Genomic DNA, 12,404 nt, shown 5'->3' with positions numbered 1-12,404 from the left:
GGCTATTTGTGACTATTTGGAAAGCTTCTTAATAAAAAATAAAGATTATGTGTTGGGTGATCCAGATGCTCGGGAAGAAGGCACAGCTCTAGGCTGTGGGGTGCAGCTCCCCAGTCCTTTGTCTGGTTTCCTCCATGCCTAGAGGGCACCCTTGTCATTTCAGAGGGACGTGGTGCTACAGGGAGCTGCGGGGAGAGCAGCCACAGTGCCCAAGGGCCTGGGAATGAAGTCCTGGAAGACAGCGGGAAACCTGGAGGTGTTCTGGCTAGAACAGACACACCTCCTTCGATGACTCCTAGACCTATCTTACCAAGAACAGAGCAAGGTATGCAATTGTGCTACAGAGAGAAGGTCCAATGGGTGTCACACAGAGGCTGACGTAGCAGAACACAAGAGATCTGCTAAGAACAAGGATGTCTAAAGCATGAGGCTGGCCTGCCTTTGTGAGGAAGTGAACATGGAGTTCCCTGGAAGGAAACCTCTTAGCAGAAGCTCAATCACCAGCTGTCAAAGATCTGTGGGTGCGTTGGGGACTGGGCCTGACTGCAGGGATACATCCCAAATCCTAAAATTCTGGGGTCTCTTCTACAAAGTCAAATAAAATTCTTTGTGTTTCTTTCTAGATTTTTAACTATTTAGGAATCATTGCTTTGTGCTGTTGAATACAACCTAAAATCATTTCCATTCTTTTGAGAGGGACAGCTTTAGTTTAGAGCCTGGACAGCTGAGAAACCTACTCCAAAGCCCTGGCCTCCCTGACCTGTGCTATCCTCAAAGCCTGTGTTAAAAAACAAACAAAACCTGAAGCACTGTCAATGCCTCAGCATTTCATGGAATGAATACCAAACGCCTATTCACGTTTATACATATCTTTTCGTATTGGTTCATAGTAGTTATGTAGTCAAATGGACAGAAATTGGCAATGAACACACTCTATGTCCCTTTGTTGCTGCTTGTGCAGTGACTGCTAGTCAGAATTTGGGTAAAATTTGCCTGAGAGATATGAACAACACTTTATCGTTCTATCCTGCTTCTGTTCTCCCTGGCTGTATAGTTTTCTATTTTGTTATACTACAAGCTGACCTCCAAGCTCTTGGAGGCACGAAGCCTAGAATAAACAGATGCATGCACATATCCAGGCTTGCCCTCTCCTCACCACCCCAATCTCTCAACACCATGCAGAGCACTTTGATTTGACAGTAAAGAGATAACCATCTTGGACAAGCTGATTGTAAAACACATCTCATACTTGAGCTTAAGAAGCAATCATGCTTTGCCGGGTCATATTCAAATGCTATTTCCAATTTGCACCTGTCTTCAAAATAAGATCCAAGGCCCCTGAACTGTGAAAGGTTTACGAGGTTAAAAAAAAAAATGATGTCAGTCACTATTGAAATAGTTCCTCTATGCGGTCATCCAGACTGTTGGAGTAAACAACTACCATTTCTGTAACACAACAGCAATGGGATCCCCCCAGAGGAAAGCCAAGACACTAGATGACATTCTAGAAGGTGCCTGTGCCAGGGCCTCAGCCTGCCAATAACCTCAGCTGTATTTCAGAACCTGACTGCCTCTCTGCAATGTTGCCAAGGAACCGCAATAAACAATACTACCGAGAGGCCTCTGATCCCTCGGCCGATGGGCTTCCACTGGAAGACACTGTTTACGATTAAGGGAGACGTTTTGCTTCCCATAACCATCCCTGGGTCCACAACGGTGGATGCCCACTGAAAGACAGACAGCAGATGGGACCAGCAGGAAAACACAATCAGGACTCATAAGCTTTGGGTCTACATAAAGCACTGTCTGCAATCTGAGGGTTAGATTAGGTGAGGCAGACACACAGACAGTATCTATTTATTGAGAAAGAGGAAAAGAAAAAGAAGGCAGGCAGGGGAGAAACAAAAAGAGGTGACGGCTTCTGGCACATCCCAGCTCCTGGAAACATAATCGGTATCTGCTGAAGACGGAAAGAATGTTGGTCCCACAAATGCCCTTCTGCCCTTAGTTAGCCCACTGACAATAGGAACACCTCAGTGATGAAAAAGTGTGGCTCACACAACACTGAGCTCAAGCTGGAAACGGGTAACAATGAACAGAGAAAGATAAAGCCCTGGAGACTGAGCTGGTGGGAGTGTGGAGGCTGGGGCTCCAGGCTGGCAATGCAGTGAAGGCTCTCATACCAGACGTCCGAGTAAGTGGTGAAGACTCCATCCTTGAGGGACTCGGGAGACATCCAGCGCACGGGCAGCAGCCCTTTCCCTCCTTTCCGGTAATAGTCTGTCTCATAGATATCTCGCGTCATACCAAAATCTGTAAGGGGGAAGAGAGGGCGCAGAGTCACACGCTGGAGCAAGCACCACTACTGTTGCAGCAGAGGACCCTACACTCATTATATGTGGAGAGACACAAGGCAAGACACAGACACGTCCCACTTTAAGGCGGCCAAATATTAGGGTTTGCAATTTTATAAGGTAGAGACAGTAAGGGATGATTAACCACATGATGAGCAAATACCAAGCAATCTCCACTTTTAATATATTTACAATTTGATTCCCTTAAGAAGTTAATTCCCTTATTGCATTTAAATGAGAGGCAGGCTGAGTGCAGTGACTCAGCGCCTGTAATCCCAGCACTTTGGGAGGCCACAGCAGGAAGATCGCTTGCACCCAGGAATTCAAGATCAGCCTGGGCAACATAGCAAGACCCTGTCTGTATAAAAAAAATAAAGAATTAGCCAGTTGTGAGTGGTGGTGTGCACCTGTGTTCCTAGGTACTTAGGAGGCTAAGGTGGAAGAATCACTTGAGCCCTGGAGGTTGAGGCTGCAGTGAGCCATGACCACAACACTGCACTCCAGCTTGGGTGACAGAGTGAGACCCTGTCTTGAAAATAAGAATAAGAAAAAAGGAGGCGGTGTAAAAATTAGAGTCCCACAATTTAAGAAAATATATAGTACTGCAGAGACCACTGGTCATTTACACATGGTTTTAAAACCTGACCAAATAAACAGGAGAGTACAGATGCTTACTTAACTTGGTAGCACTGCCCCATCACTGGAGAAAAGTAAATAATTTCACTGCTTAATAAGGGGGAAAATATTCAGGGTAACAATTCCTGATGACAAAAGTACCCAGTAAGATGAGGAAGAGATGCTATTTACGAGGCCCCTGAAGCTATTACTCAATACTGTCTTTCAACATAATAGTCCCACTCATTTCTGAAAAGTTCTTCCATTTTCCATGTCTCCAGAAGATGCCACATAATTATGTTTGATGGCAGCCTCGCTTTATAATCCTCAATTATTGCTGCTTTGTCAGATTTTGATTTTGCACTCAATCATACAACCTTTTCTTAAGTGGACTCTTCCGTTCTCCTTCCCAGGAGAAAGGGCTGCTCCACTTTAAAATGCTCATGTATGTCTCTAACTCATGCCACAAAGAGGTAAGGCTACAAAAGCAAACACAAAGGGAACAAAGTTCCTTGGACTTGAACCAACATAATTTACTTGTGCTATGCTAAGAGCCCTCAAACTGCCTCTGGTAAAATTACTTGTCATATTTGTCATCCATGAGACGCTGGGCATTGGGAAACATCTTGAACCCTTGTGAAGAATAAGAATGAAGTGTGAAAGTGTTATCTGTGAATTAATCCAGTGACATGCAAATAGGGGATTTGCCTTTACTTGCACAGGTGGAAAAGAAGGAATCCTATTAAAAAACACAAACGATCTTCCTCAGCACAAATGAAAAACTTGAAATTCTAGAAAGAAAAACCATGATTACAAAAAAAATCACTATAAATATGCCACATGGTTCAACAGCAAACATGATCCCTGCTGATTTGGATTTAAAATGGCAATTGGCACAAAAAACACCTCTCCCAGGGTGACGTGCAGTGGGGAGAAACTGAGTTCCTCCCATGTACCAGGAGGGTGGAAAGAAGATGCAGACAGGAACTGCCATCTGGAGAGGCCCTGCCCCGTGCCAGGCACGTGCTGCTGCTTTCCCGCACCAAGTCCTTCTCATAACCCCATGGGGTCTGTCACATTATCACCCTATTTCTGAGGTGAGGAAACTGAGGCTCGCGGATGTAAGGCACCTGGCCCAAGTCTCTCATCCATCAGTGGCAGAACTGGCCCACCTCAGGTCCACCTGGCTCCCCAGTCCCTGTGCTCTCCCCTGCACTGGGAAAGGGGAGCTGGCTGGCATTTCCATGGGGACAATCTGAGTTCTACAGAGAGGGAAGGAGAAATGAGCTGGGCGCACAAAGGAAGCCCAGCCAGGGACGTGGGCGGCTCTTTCCCGGGAGCCCTGAGGCATGACGGCCTCTTGGGACTCCTTTGCCTCTGAGGGCTGCCCGGCTTCACAGGGCACCAAACGTGAGGATGTCTCAATGTGCCAAACCTAGGGACACAATGGTGGATCCTGAACGAGGAACTCTGTTGACGGAGGGATGTGGGCTCTGGGATATGGCTCCATTTCAATACCTCTAGCTCCTACAGAGTAAAAAGAAAGACACTCACCCCTACTTCAGAAACCATTCTCAGCCGGGCGTGTGGCTCATGCCTGTAATCCCAGCACTTTGGGAGGCCGAGGCGGGTAGACCACCTGAGGTCAGGAGTTCAAGACCAGCCTAGCTAACATGATGAAACTCCGTTTCTACTAAAAATACAAAAAATTAGCTGGGCGTGGTGGCAGGTGCCTGTAATCCCAACTACTCAGGAGGCTGAGGCAGAAGAATCGCTTGAACCTGGGAGGTGGAGGTTGTGGTGAGCCAAGATTGTGCCACTGCACTCCAGCTTGGGCAACAAGAGCAAAACTCCGTCTCAAAAAAAGAAACCGTTCTCTAAAAGATTCTCATTGTTCACTAAAGGGGCTAAAACATTTCATTAAAAAATCACTACTAGGGGAAAAAAATATGTTACTAAAGGAAGGTGAACACTTCCAGAAAAGGCAGTTCAAAAACTAGACACAGAGGTCCATTTGAAATAGCTTCTTTTGGGTGTTAAATCTCCCCTGAAGTTTCTCAGGATAAATATTTGGTATTTTTCTAAACTATCATCGTATCATAGTGGGAAGATGAGAATCCTGGTAAAAACAGATGGTTTCCTGAGCAGCCCTGATGTTATGTGTGTTTTTATTAGGCAGATTAAAAGACCAAAGTAAAAACACAAACCTAAAGGCTGAAGTGGGTTTTAACCATTGCTCAGAAATTCAACCCAACCCCTTTTTCTGGTGTGACAGTGGGTGGTGGTAACAAGGGGATCTAACCAGTAGGCTGGTCAGCTAAGAGTAGGACAGTAAGTGTTGTGAGAGAGTGGTCGAGAGCTTGGAGGCTGGCCAGCCCCAGCCATGAAACCCAGTGAGCAGTGATCGTCCCTCACCTAAGGGACTGCCATGCCAGCTCCTGCCACTGCTCCTGCTCCATGCAGAGCCTTCGTCATTAGGGCAGCTTGCCTCTTAGAAACCAATGTGGGTCCCTGGAAGGGGAGCAATGCTCCTTATAAGCTAGGAAAATTGGAGGGATGAATGCAAGGTTGGACAGTGAGTTTTATTCCCCAGTCAAAATCTCCTGAAGACACTGTCTTAATTATTTCTGTAACCAATGCTAAAAAGTGTTCTACCAAGAAATGCCTCAAACGTCTGGAGAGCCAGCCTCAAGGACCGTGCCCAGTATCTGAACCACCATGTCCATGAGCTATCAGCATTGGGACTGACCGTGCCAGGTTTGTGACCATCAACTGGAGACAATCACATCATTCCCAAGAAAGAGTCTGTGCACTCAAGGGACACACTAGAAAACCTCTCCGGGGCAGACTAATGCCAACAAGGTCCTCAAAACACCTGAGTTTAGTTCTTGCCCAGACCTGGAAAGCTAAGGACACACCTCCGATTTTGACTGTGAAATCTTCGGCTACCATGCAATTCCGGGCAGCAAGGTCTCTGTGGACGAACTTGTTGGCGTTGAGGTATGCCATGCCGTCTGCAATCTCTCCGGCCATCTGAATCATCTTGCTTAGGCTTGGAGGTGCTAGGACTGGATTATTCTGTTGGAGATTTAAAAAAATTCACATGAGAATTTTGGATTTTTTTTTTCCATGCCAATTTCTTTCGAGGTTTGCATATCATCTTTGTTCAATCTGGGCACCGTGGGTTGTTTATGCTAAGAAACCAGGACTTGCTCGGAAGGAACAAACCATCATGGAGAGCATGGCACCTGCTTGCTCCCCGCAAGCTTATTTGCACTTGCTCCCTGACCACATCAGAGCTGGTGAGGGAAACTCCAATTTGCACTCTCTAGGACCAACATTTTCCATTTTGGGTAGGGCAAAATTTTTTTAAAGTGAAACAAGCCATGTTTGGTAGTAAGGATTCTCAGTTACTCAAATTCCTATTTATTTATATGTTCCTTTTATTTCCATCACCAAAGCACAGATAAGAGGAAGGCGAGCACGTTACAAAGGCTGTGTGGAAGTAAGCAAATGTGTTTCCAAATGGACATGGTATATTTTATTTCCCATAAAAGCATCGTTATAAATTATTTAATCCTTTTCTTTCCCTTCAACCTTCTTCTAAAATACAAAAATACCAGGATTACTGTTTTCACCTTACAATGTGGCATTATTATTTTCTGTGGGCATCATGGAAGACAAGTCCTTGGCAACTGAAGTCCAGCTGAAGCTTGTCTTGGAGGAAACCAGAAATAAGTAACATGGATAAGCATTTCCTCTTTGCAGAGGACAGCAACATGCTGGCTTTGGAATTAAAAAGAATTACCCCTAAATAATACATCCATTTAGAAAAAAGTTTTATATAAAACACATGTCCAAGTCTCTCCATCCTAAAACAATCACAGTCCCTAATTTTAATACTACCTTTTACTTTTGCATATACAAGTACAACAGACTCTACCTTGGTTTTCTTGACCACAAAGCATCTCATACAACACTGCAAAGCCATAGGGCTCTGACAGGTCCCACACCTGTAGGCCAGCCACCAGATGAGCATGCCCAGGCTTTTCCACATGGGGTATCACAATGGTTTCACTGATGAGAAGATGACCTGGGGCCATGCACAGAAAGTGCCCAGTGGTGCCTGGCACACAGTCAATGCTCAGTGGATGCTGTTGCCCTGTGAGGTGCTAGTTTCTACTGAAAGCTAGTATTTGGAATCAGTATAACAACTCCTCGGTACTTCTGGGTTGGTTCTCTACATTCAGTGACACAAACCTTTGAATTCTGAACAGGCTGTCAAAGCTGTCTCTTGGTGACTTAAAACACTTATCACGTGGTTATCTGAGGAAGCAACATTAAGTCACTGGGGGTAAGTCCAAATCACTACTTTTTAGGGCTTTAGATATGTGTGATGCATGAGGAAATATGCACATGAAATGTAAAGTTTATGCTCACAATTCTTAAATATTACAGTATGACCTACGTGTGTTATGAAGTGGTCATTGATAATTGCTGTGAACAGAATCAACAAAAGCATACAATTTTACGCACGGAGAAAGACAGAGGGCTGAAATTTTGTCAGTTCATGGTGTTACACTGCCATTCTTTCCTTTAATTTGGTTAGAGCTATTTAAGACAAGTATACATACACACCTACTCGTAGTGAGACACGTAAGTGAAACTTGGTCAGGGGAGCAGGTTGAATATAATGAAACTGCAGGGTAAGTGCACACATTTTAATACTTGACATGAGCTAGAAAGAAAAAATTTAAATTTGACCAATCTAAAGGTGAATTTTAGTTCTGAAAGGGACTTCAGTCATCTTGTCCCACCCTCTTATTTTATATTGAGGACACTGAGGCCCAGGAGCCTGCAGCGGCTGTCTGAGGGCCACAGGCCACCAGCCGCAGAGCCAGGACCAAGGCCACATGTTCTGAATTTTTATTCTGTGCCTGAAACTGGGGAGGAAGGGAGCGAGTTTCGGACTTTTCAGAGGTGCCTCAGTTGATGCTGGCAAGAAATACTCTGCCAGATCTCCAGTCACCTATTTCATCAAGCTTCTCTCCTTCATGCTGTTTTGTGTATTAAAGTGAACTAAGGGCCAGGCGCAGCGGCTCACACCTGTAATCCCAGCACTTTGGGAGGCTGAGGTGGGTGGATCACCTGAGGTCAGGAGTTCAAGACCAGCCTGGCCAACATGGTGAAATCCCGTCCCTACTAAAAATACAAAAATTAGGCGGGCATCGTGGGGCACACCTGTAATCCCAGCTACTTGAGAGACTGAGGCAGGAGAATCGCTTGAACACGGGTGGTGGAGGTTGCAGTGAGCTGAGATCATGCCACTGCACCCCAGCCCGGGCAACAGAGCAAAACTCCATCTCGAAAGAAAGAAAGAGAGTGAGAGAGACAGAGAGAGAGAGACAGAGAGAGAAAGTAAGTGAGTCAACCAGGAAGAGGCGCTAACACCCAGGGGTGCTGGGGACCAATGCTTGGCAGAACAGAGGGTGGGAATTTTGTAAACCACCCTGCTTGGAGCCCCAGTCCACACTTGGCCCCAAACACCATGTGCTGTAAATAAATGAAATGATATGTGAACAGGTGCTTGGAACTAAAATTAAGAAACTGTCACTTGGGAGATGATTAAGTTGCCGATTCAAAGAACATTAAAAAAATTAAGCCCAAATGAAGAACGGCAAAAGAATTTCCAAAGGGGCTGAGAAAGGGAAGTTACTGCTTCTAAGGAATAAAAGCAGACACACCGCTTACCCAGTAAGTGGCAAAGTAAGGGTCAAAGGGAGGAGGACTTCAGACCCACGGAGGCAACCAAATGAAAACGCAGTTCTTGCTGGCTTTATTTCTCAGCATTTATCTCCCAGTTTATTTGTAGAATTAATTACTCAAAAGTCATGCCCACGTATGTTAAAAACCTGGCCTGTGGGTTAATACTACAGAGGGTGGTGACACCACGGTGACTTTTAATGAAAAATTGCATAGGACTTTAGCAGGTTTAGAATTTGAAGCTCATAACCCAAAGTGAAATTTTTAGGAAACTAAGCAGAAATCCTGCAGCTGAGGTGGGATCATTCATTCAAAAGCACAAGCAAGACACTGACTCTGGATCAATCCTGAAACGTGGACGTAGAGTCTGAGGAAACCAGATTCCCAGTGGCAAAGACAAGGACCGCCAACAATGCCAGGGAAGGGGACTGTGTGTGGGGAGGGGGTTTATGAATGAGTGAACATCTTGCGCACAGAGCTGGGTGGGAAATCACCCAGCAACTTCCCAGATGCAAGGGCAAGAATCCAGGCAGCTTAACCTTGAACTGTAACACACATTTATTGACAGAGTGCCTGTCACAAATGCGGCCCTGAGCCACACACTTGGACTGAGATGAAAAGCTAAACACAGCGGGGTGGAGGGGGTACACACTCCAATAACAACACAACACAACACAACGAGAGAGAACGCATACAAGGATGTGAGTCAAGCGCATCGAGAAGTTCGCAGAGGATATGGTTACTGGAGTGGGGCAGGAAAGCTTTGGGGAGGGAGTGGCACTGGCCTGGCTTGGCAGGTGGACACAGATGTGGGGAGGGGACTGGGGGCAGAGGGAATGCAGGAACAAAGGCACAGAGGGGCTTAGCAGAGGGGATCCAAGGAACAGGAAGTTCCCCTCACGAAGATCAGAGTCTGACTCTAGTTGGGGAAATCCTTTGCATAAATGACCTATAACCGAGCATGCAGTAAGAAACACTGGATGCTGGAAAGTAAACTGATTTAAAGACACAGCATTTCCTTGCAGGGAGGTTCTAAAGGAAAGACAGCAGACAAGGCAACATGCAATACTGCTGGAAATGAAAACTGACCTCCATTTCTGGCCTCAGAGACCGGAGATAACTTTTGAGATCGCCCCGTGTCATCAGTTCCATGATGACCAGTGTTGGCTGGCCTTGGGACACCACACCCAGCAATCGCACCTGGGAGGAATCAAAAAGAGAAAGACTCAGAGGGTCAGGGTGGCTCTTGCTGGTGCCTGTGTCTCTGTGGTGCTGCAGCCTGGTCTGAGCACAGCGGTCTGAAGGTAACAGTGAGGTAATGGGGTAACTATCCAGAAGGCAAAGGCAAGACACCAAACCCATGGGTACATGCAGCCATGAACATACTGGGAGGCTTGTGTGATACCCTCTCCCTGTGCTGCATTTTGGCTTTTCAGGAACTTTCTCTTACCACATGGTGACAATTGAACTCCTTCATCACAGAAGCTTCGTTGAGAAACTCGATCCTTTCACGCATGCTTGCGGCCTCGTTCACTGTTTTAATGGCCACTCTGGTTTCAGGTTCATCTTTCACCACACCCTTGGCAACTCCTTCATAGACCATCCCAAACGACCCCTGCCCAAGTTCCCGGCTCATGGTGATCTTCTCCCGAGCCACCTCCCACTCATCAGGAACGTACACTGGAGAAGAAACCGTAATTAAAGCAGGTACAGAAACAAGCCCTCAGACAGAACGTGCTTTGGGGGAACTCTAAGCCAAAGAATGTAAGATGCTGCTTCCTTAAACCCACAGAGGAGAGTACCAGGAGGCGATGGCATAGCTTGTTGTCAACTTTCCACATGCTACAGATTTGAGTAAGAAAACTGTACAGTCAGTCCTAGTATTTCAGATCTCTGAGGATTTCAAGATAATGTGAGGATACTAACAGATAGAAGGACCAAAACAAAGCAAGGAAGTCTAGTAAAGAAAGCAGTTGTTTTTTAAAAATTTCTTTTCATTACAAAAAAATACATTTTTGAAAAAAACAAATTAACCATAGGGGATAGAGAAACTGAATGAAATGGTCAAGCAGGATTTTACCCGTCTTCACCAACAGATTAAAATGCAAATGTGAAAAGGAGGAGAGTAGTAGGGAGAGGGAAGAGTTCTTATGCCGGGTTGGGAAAAAGGCCAGAGTCACATATGAGAGGTGATGATGGTGCATGTAAGGTCCTACTTCTTGGATGAATCCAAAAGAGGTGTCAGGGTCCTCAACACAGATGCTATGCCTGGGCTATCTAACATGGTAGCTGGTCCCTACATGGGACTCCTGAGCATTCCATGTGGCTAGTCTAATTTGAGACATGCACATGGGATTTCAAAGATTAGACCAAAAAAAAAAAAAAAAGTGAAATATTTAGGTAACTTTAATACTGACTCCATGTTAAAATGGATATTTTGGATATACTGGGTTACATGATATGTATTATTGGAACTAAAAAACAATATTAAAATGCATTTGATCTGTTTCTTTTTACTTTTAAAAAATACGGCTACTAGAAAATTTGCGGTTACAAAGCTGAACTGCATTACTGGTAGGATTACTCTAGTCCAAGTGTCCCCCAGCCTTGGCTTTGATGGCTGGATCCCTGATGAGGTACAGAAGCAACTGAGCTCTGAGACTGAGGGAGAGACCCGGTGGTGCCCAGTGTGGAGAGGCAATTAGGCAGCTGACGAGCAGAGGCGTTTCCAGGGCTCTGTGAACTCAGGGACCTTGACCGATGGGTAAAGATTTGGGAGGAACGCACAGTAAATACCAGGCCTGAATAGGATTTCTCCTCCAGTTTCTGCTTCTGTTTAGATTCGATCTGGTTTAAGAAAATAAATAGGCCGTGTGCGGTGGCTCACGCCTGCAATCGCAGGCCAAGATGGGAGGATCGCTTGAGCCCAGGAATTTGAGACCAGCCTGGGCAACATGGCAAAACACTGTCTCTATTAAAAAATTAGCCAGGTGTGATGGCGCACACCTGGAATCCCAGCTACTCAGGGGGCTGAGGCAGGAGAATCGCCTGAGCCCAGGAGGTTGAGGCTACAGTGAGCTGAGACTGCACCACTGCACTCCAGCCTGGGCAACAGAGTGAGAACCTGTCTCAAAAAAATGAATGAATGAATGAATGAATGAATAAATATTTCTAGGCAGGAATGAAGGCAAAACAAACAGAAAGGAAAAAGGTTGGAAAGAAAGAAAACAAAACCAAACAGAGGCTCAATTGTACACCTCCAAATGGGTAGGGTAAAAATGAAAATAAAATCAACCTATTCCATAAGATCCATATGAAATTCAGTAATTCCTCTGATGCTGTGTGCTAATGTCCTTGACTGATGGGACTTGCCACCAGGCTCTACCACACACTGACTGTGGGAAGGAGGTGGTCCTGGCTCAGAAAGGAAGTGGAGATGGTACCTGTTTTTGCTTTCATGGTTTCAGATGCTGACCCTAGGCCTGTGGCTGGATGTGAGAGGCTGACAACTGTATCCCAACATCTCCATATCCCAACTATCGACCCTTAAGTGATGTCTCAAAGGAGAGATGTTTATTCTAAATTAGGCCCAGGAGGGGCACCATCAGTGTAGACCTCTGAGGGGGTGTCCAATATGAAATTTATTAATCATCTTCGGTTTTCTTTCCTGTA

General features: G+C 45.5%; 1 protein-coding gene across 3 annotated transcripts in view; it reads right to left on the bottom strand.

The window, feature by feature from the left end:
- The window catches only part of IGF1R (insulin like growth factor 1 receptor), a 315,543-nt gene that overhangs the window by 19,237 nt on the left and 283,902 nt on the right, over positions 1-12,404 (bottom strand). For all 3 annotated transcript variants that reach the window (XM_009250188.4, XM_009250187.4, NM_001131787.1), the window contains 4 exon segments: positions 10,183-10,412; positions 9,822-9,932; positions 5,888-6,047; positions 2,184-2,313 (listed from right to left, as the gene is read on the bottom strand). In XM_009250188.4, the coding sequence (XP_009248463.2) occupies positions 2,184-2,313; positions 5,888-6,047; positions 9,822-9,932; positions 10,183-10,412 (631 nt within the window).

Source organism: Pongo abelii, chromosome 16, assembly GCF_028885655.2.
Source record: "Pongo abelii isolate AG06213 chromosome 16, NHGRI_mPonAbe1-v2.0_pri, whole genome shotgun sequence".
NCBI classification, from domain to species: Eukaryota; Metazoa; Chordata; class Mammalia; order Primates; family Hominidae; genus Pongo; species Pongo abelii.
The sequence above is the reverse complement of the archived record's forward strand: the minus strand, read 5'-3'. Positions and strand labels throughout refer to the sequence as shown.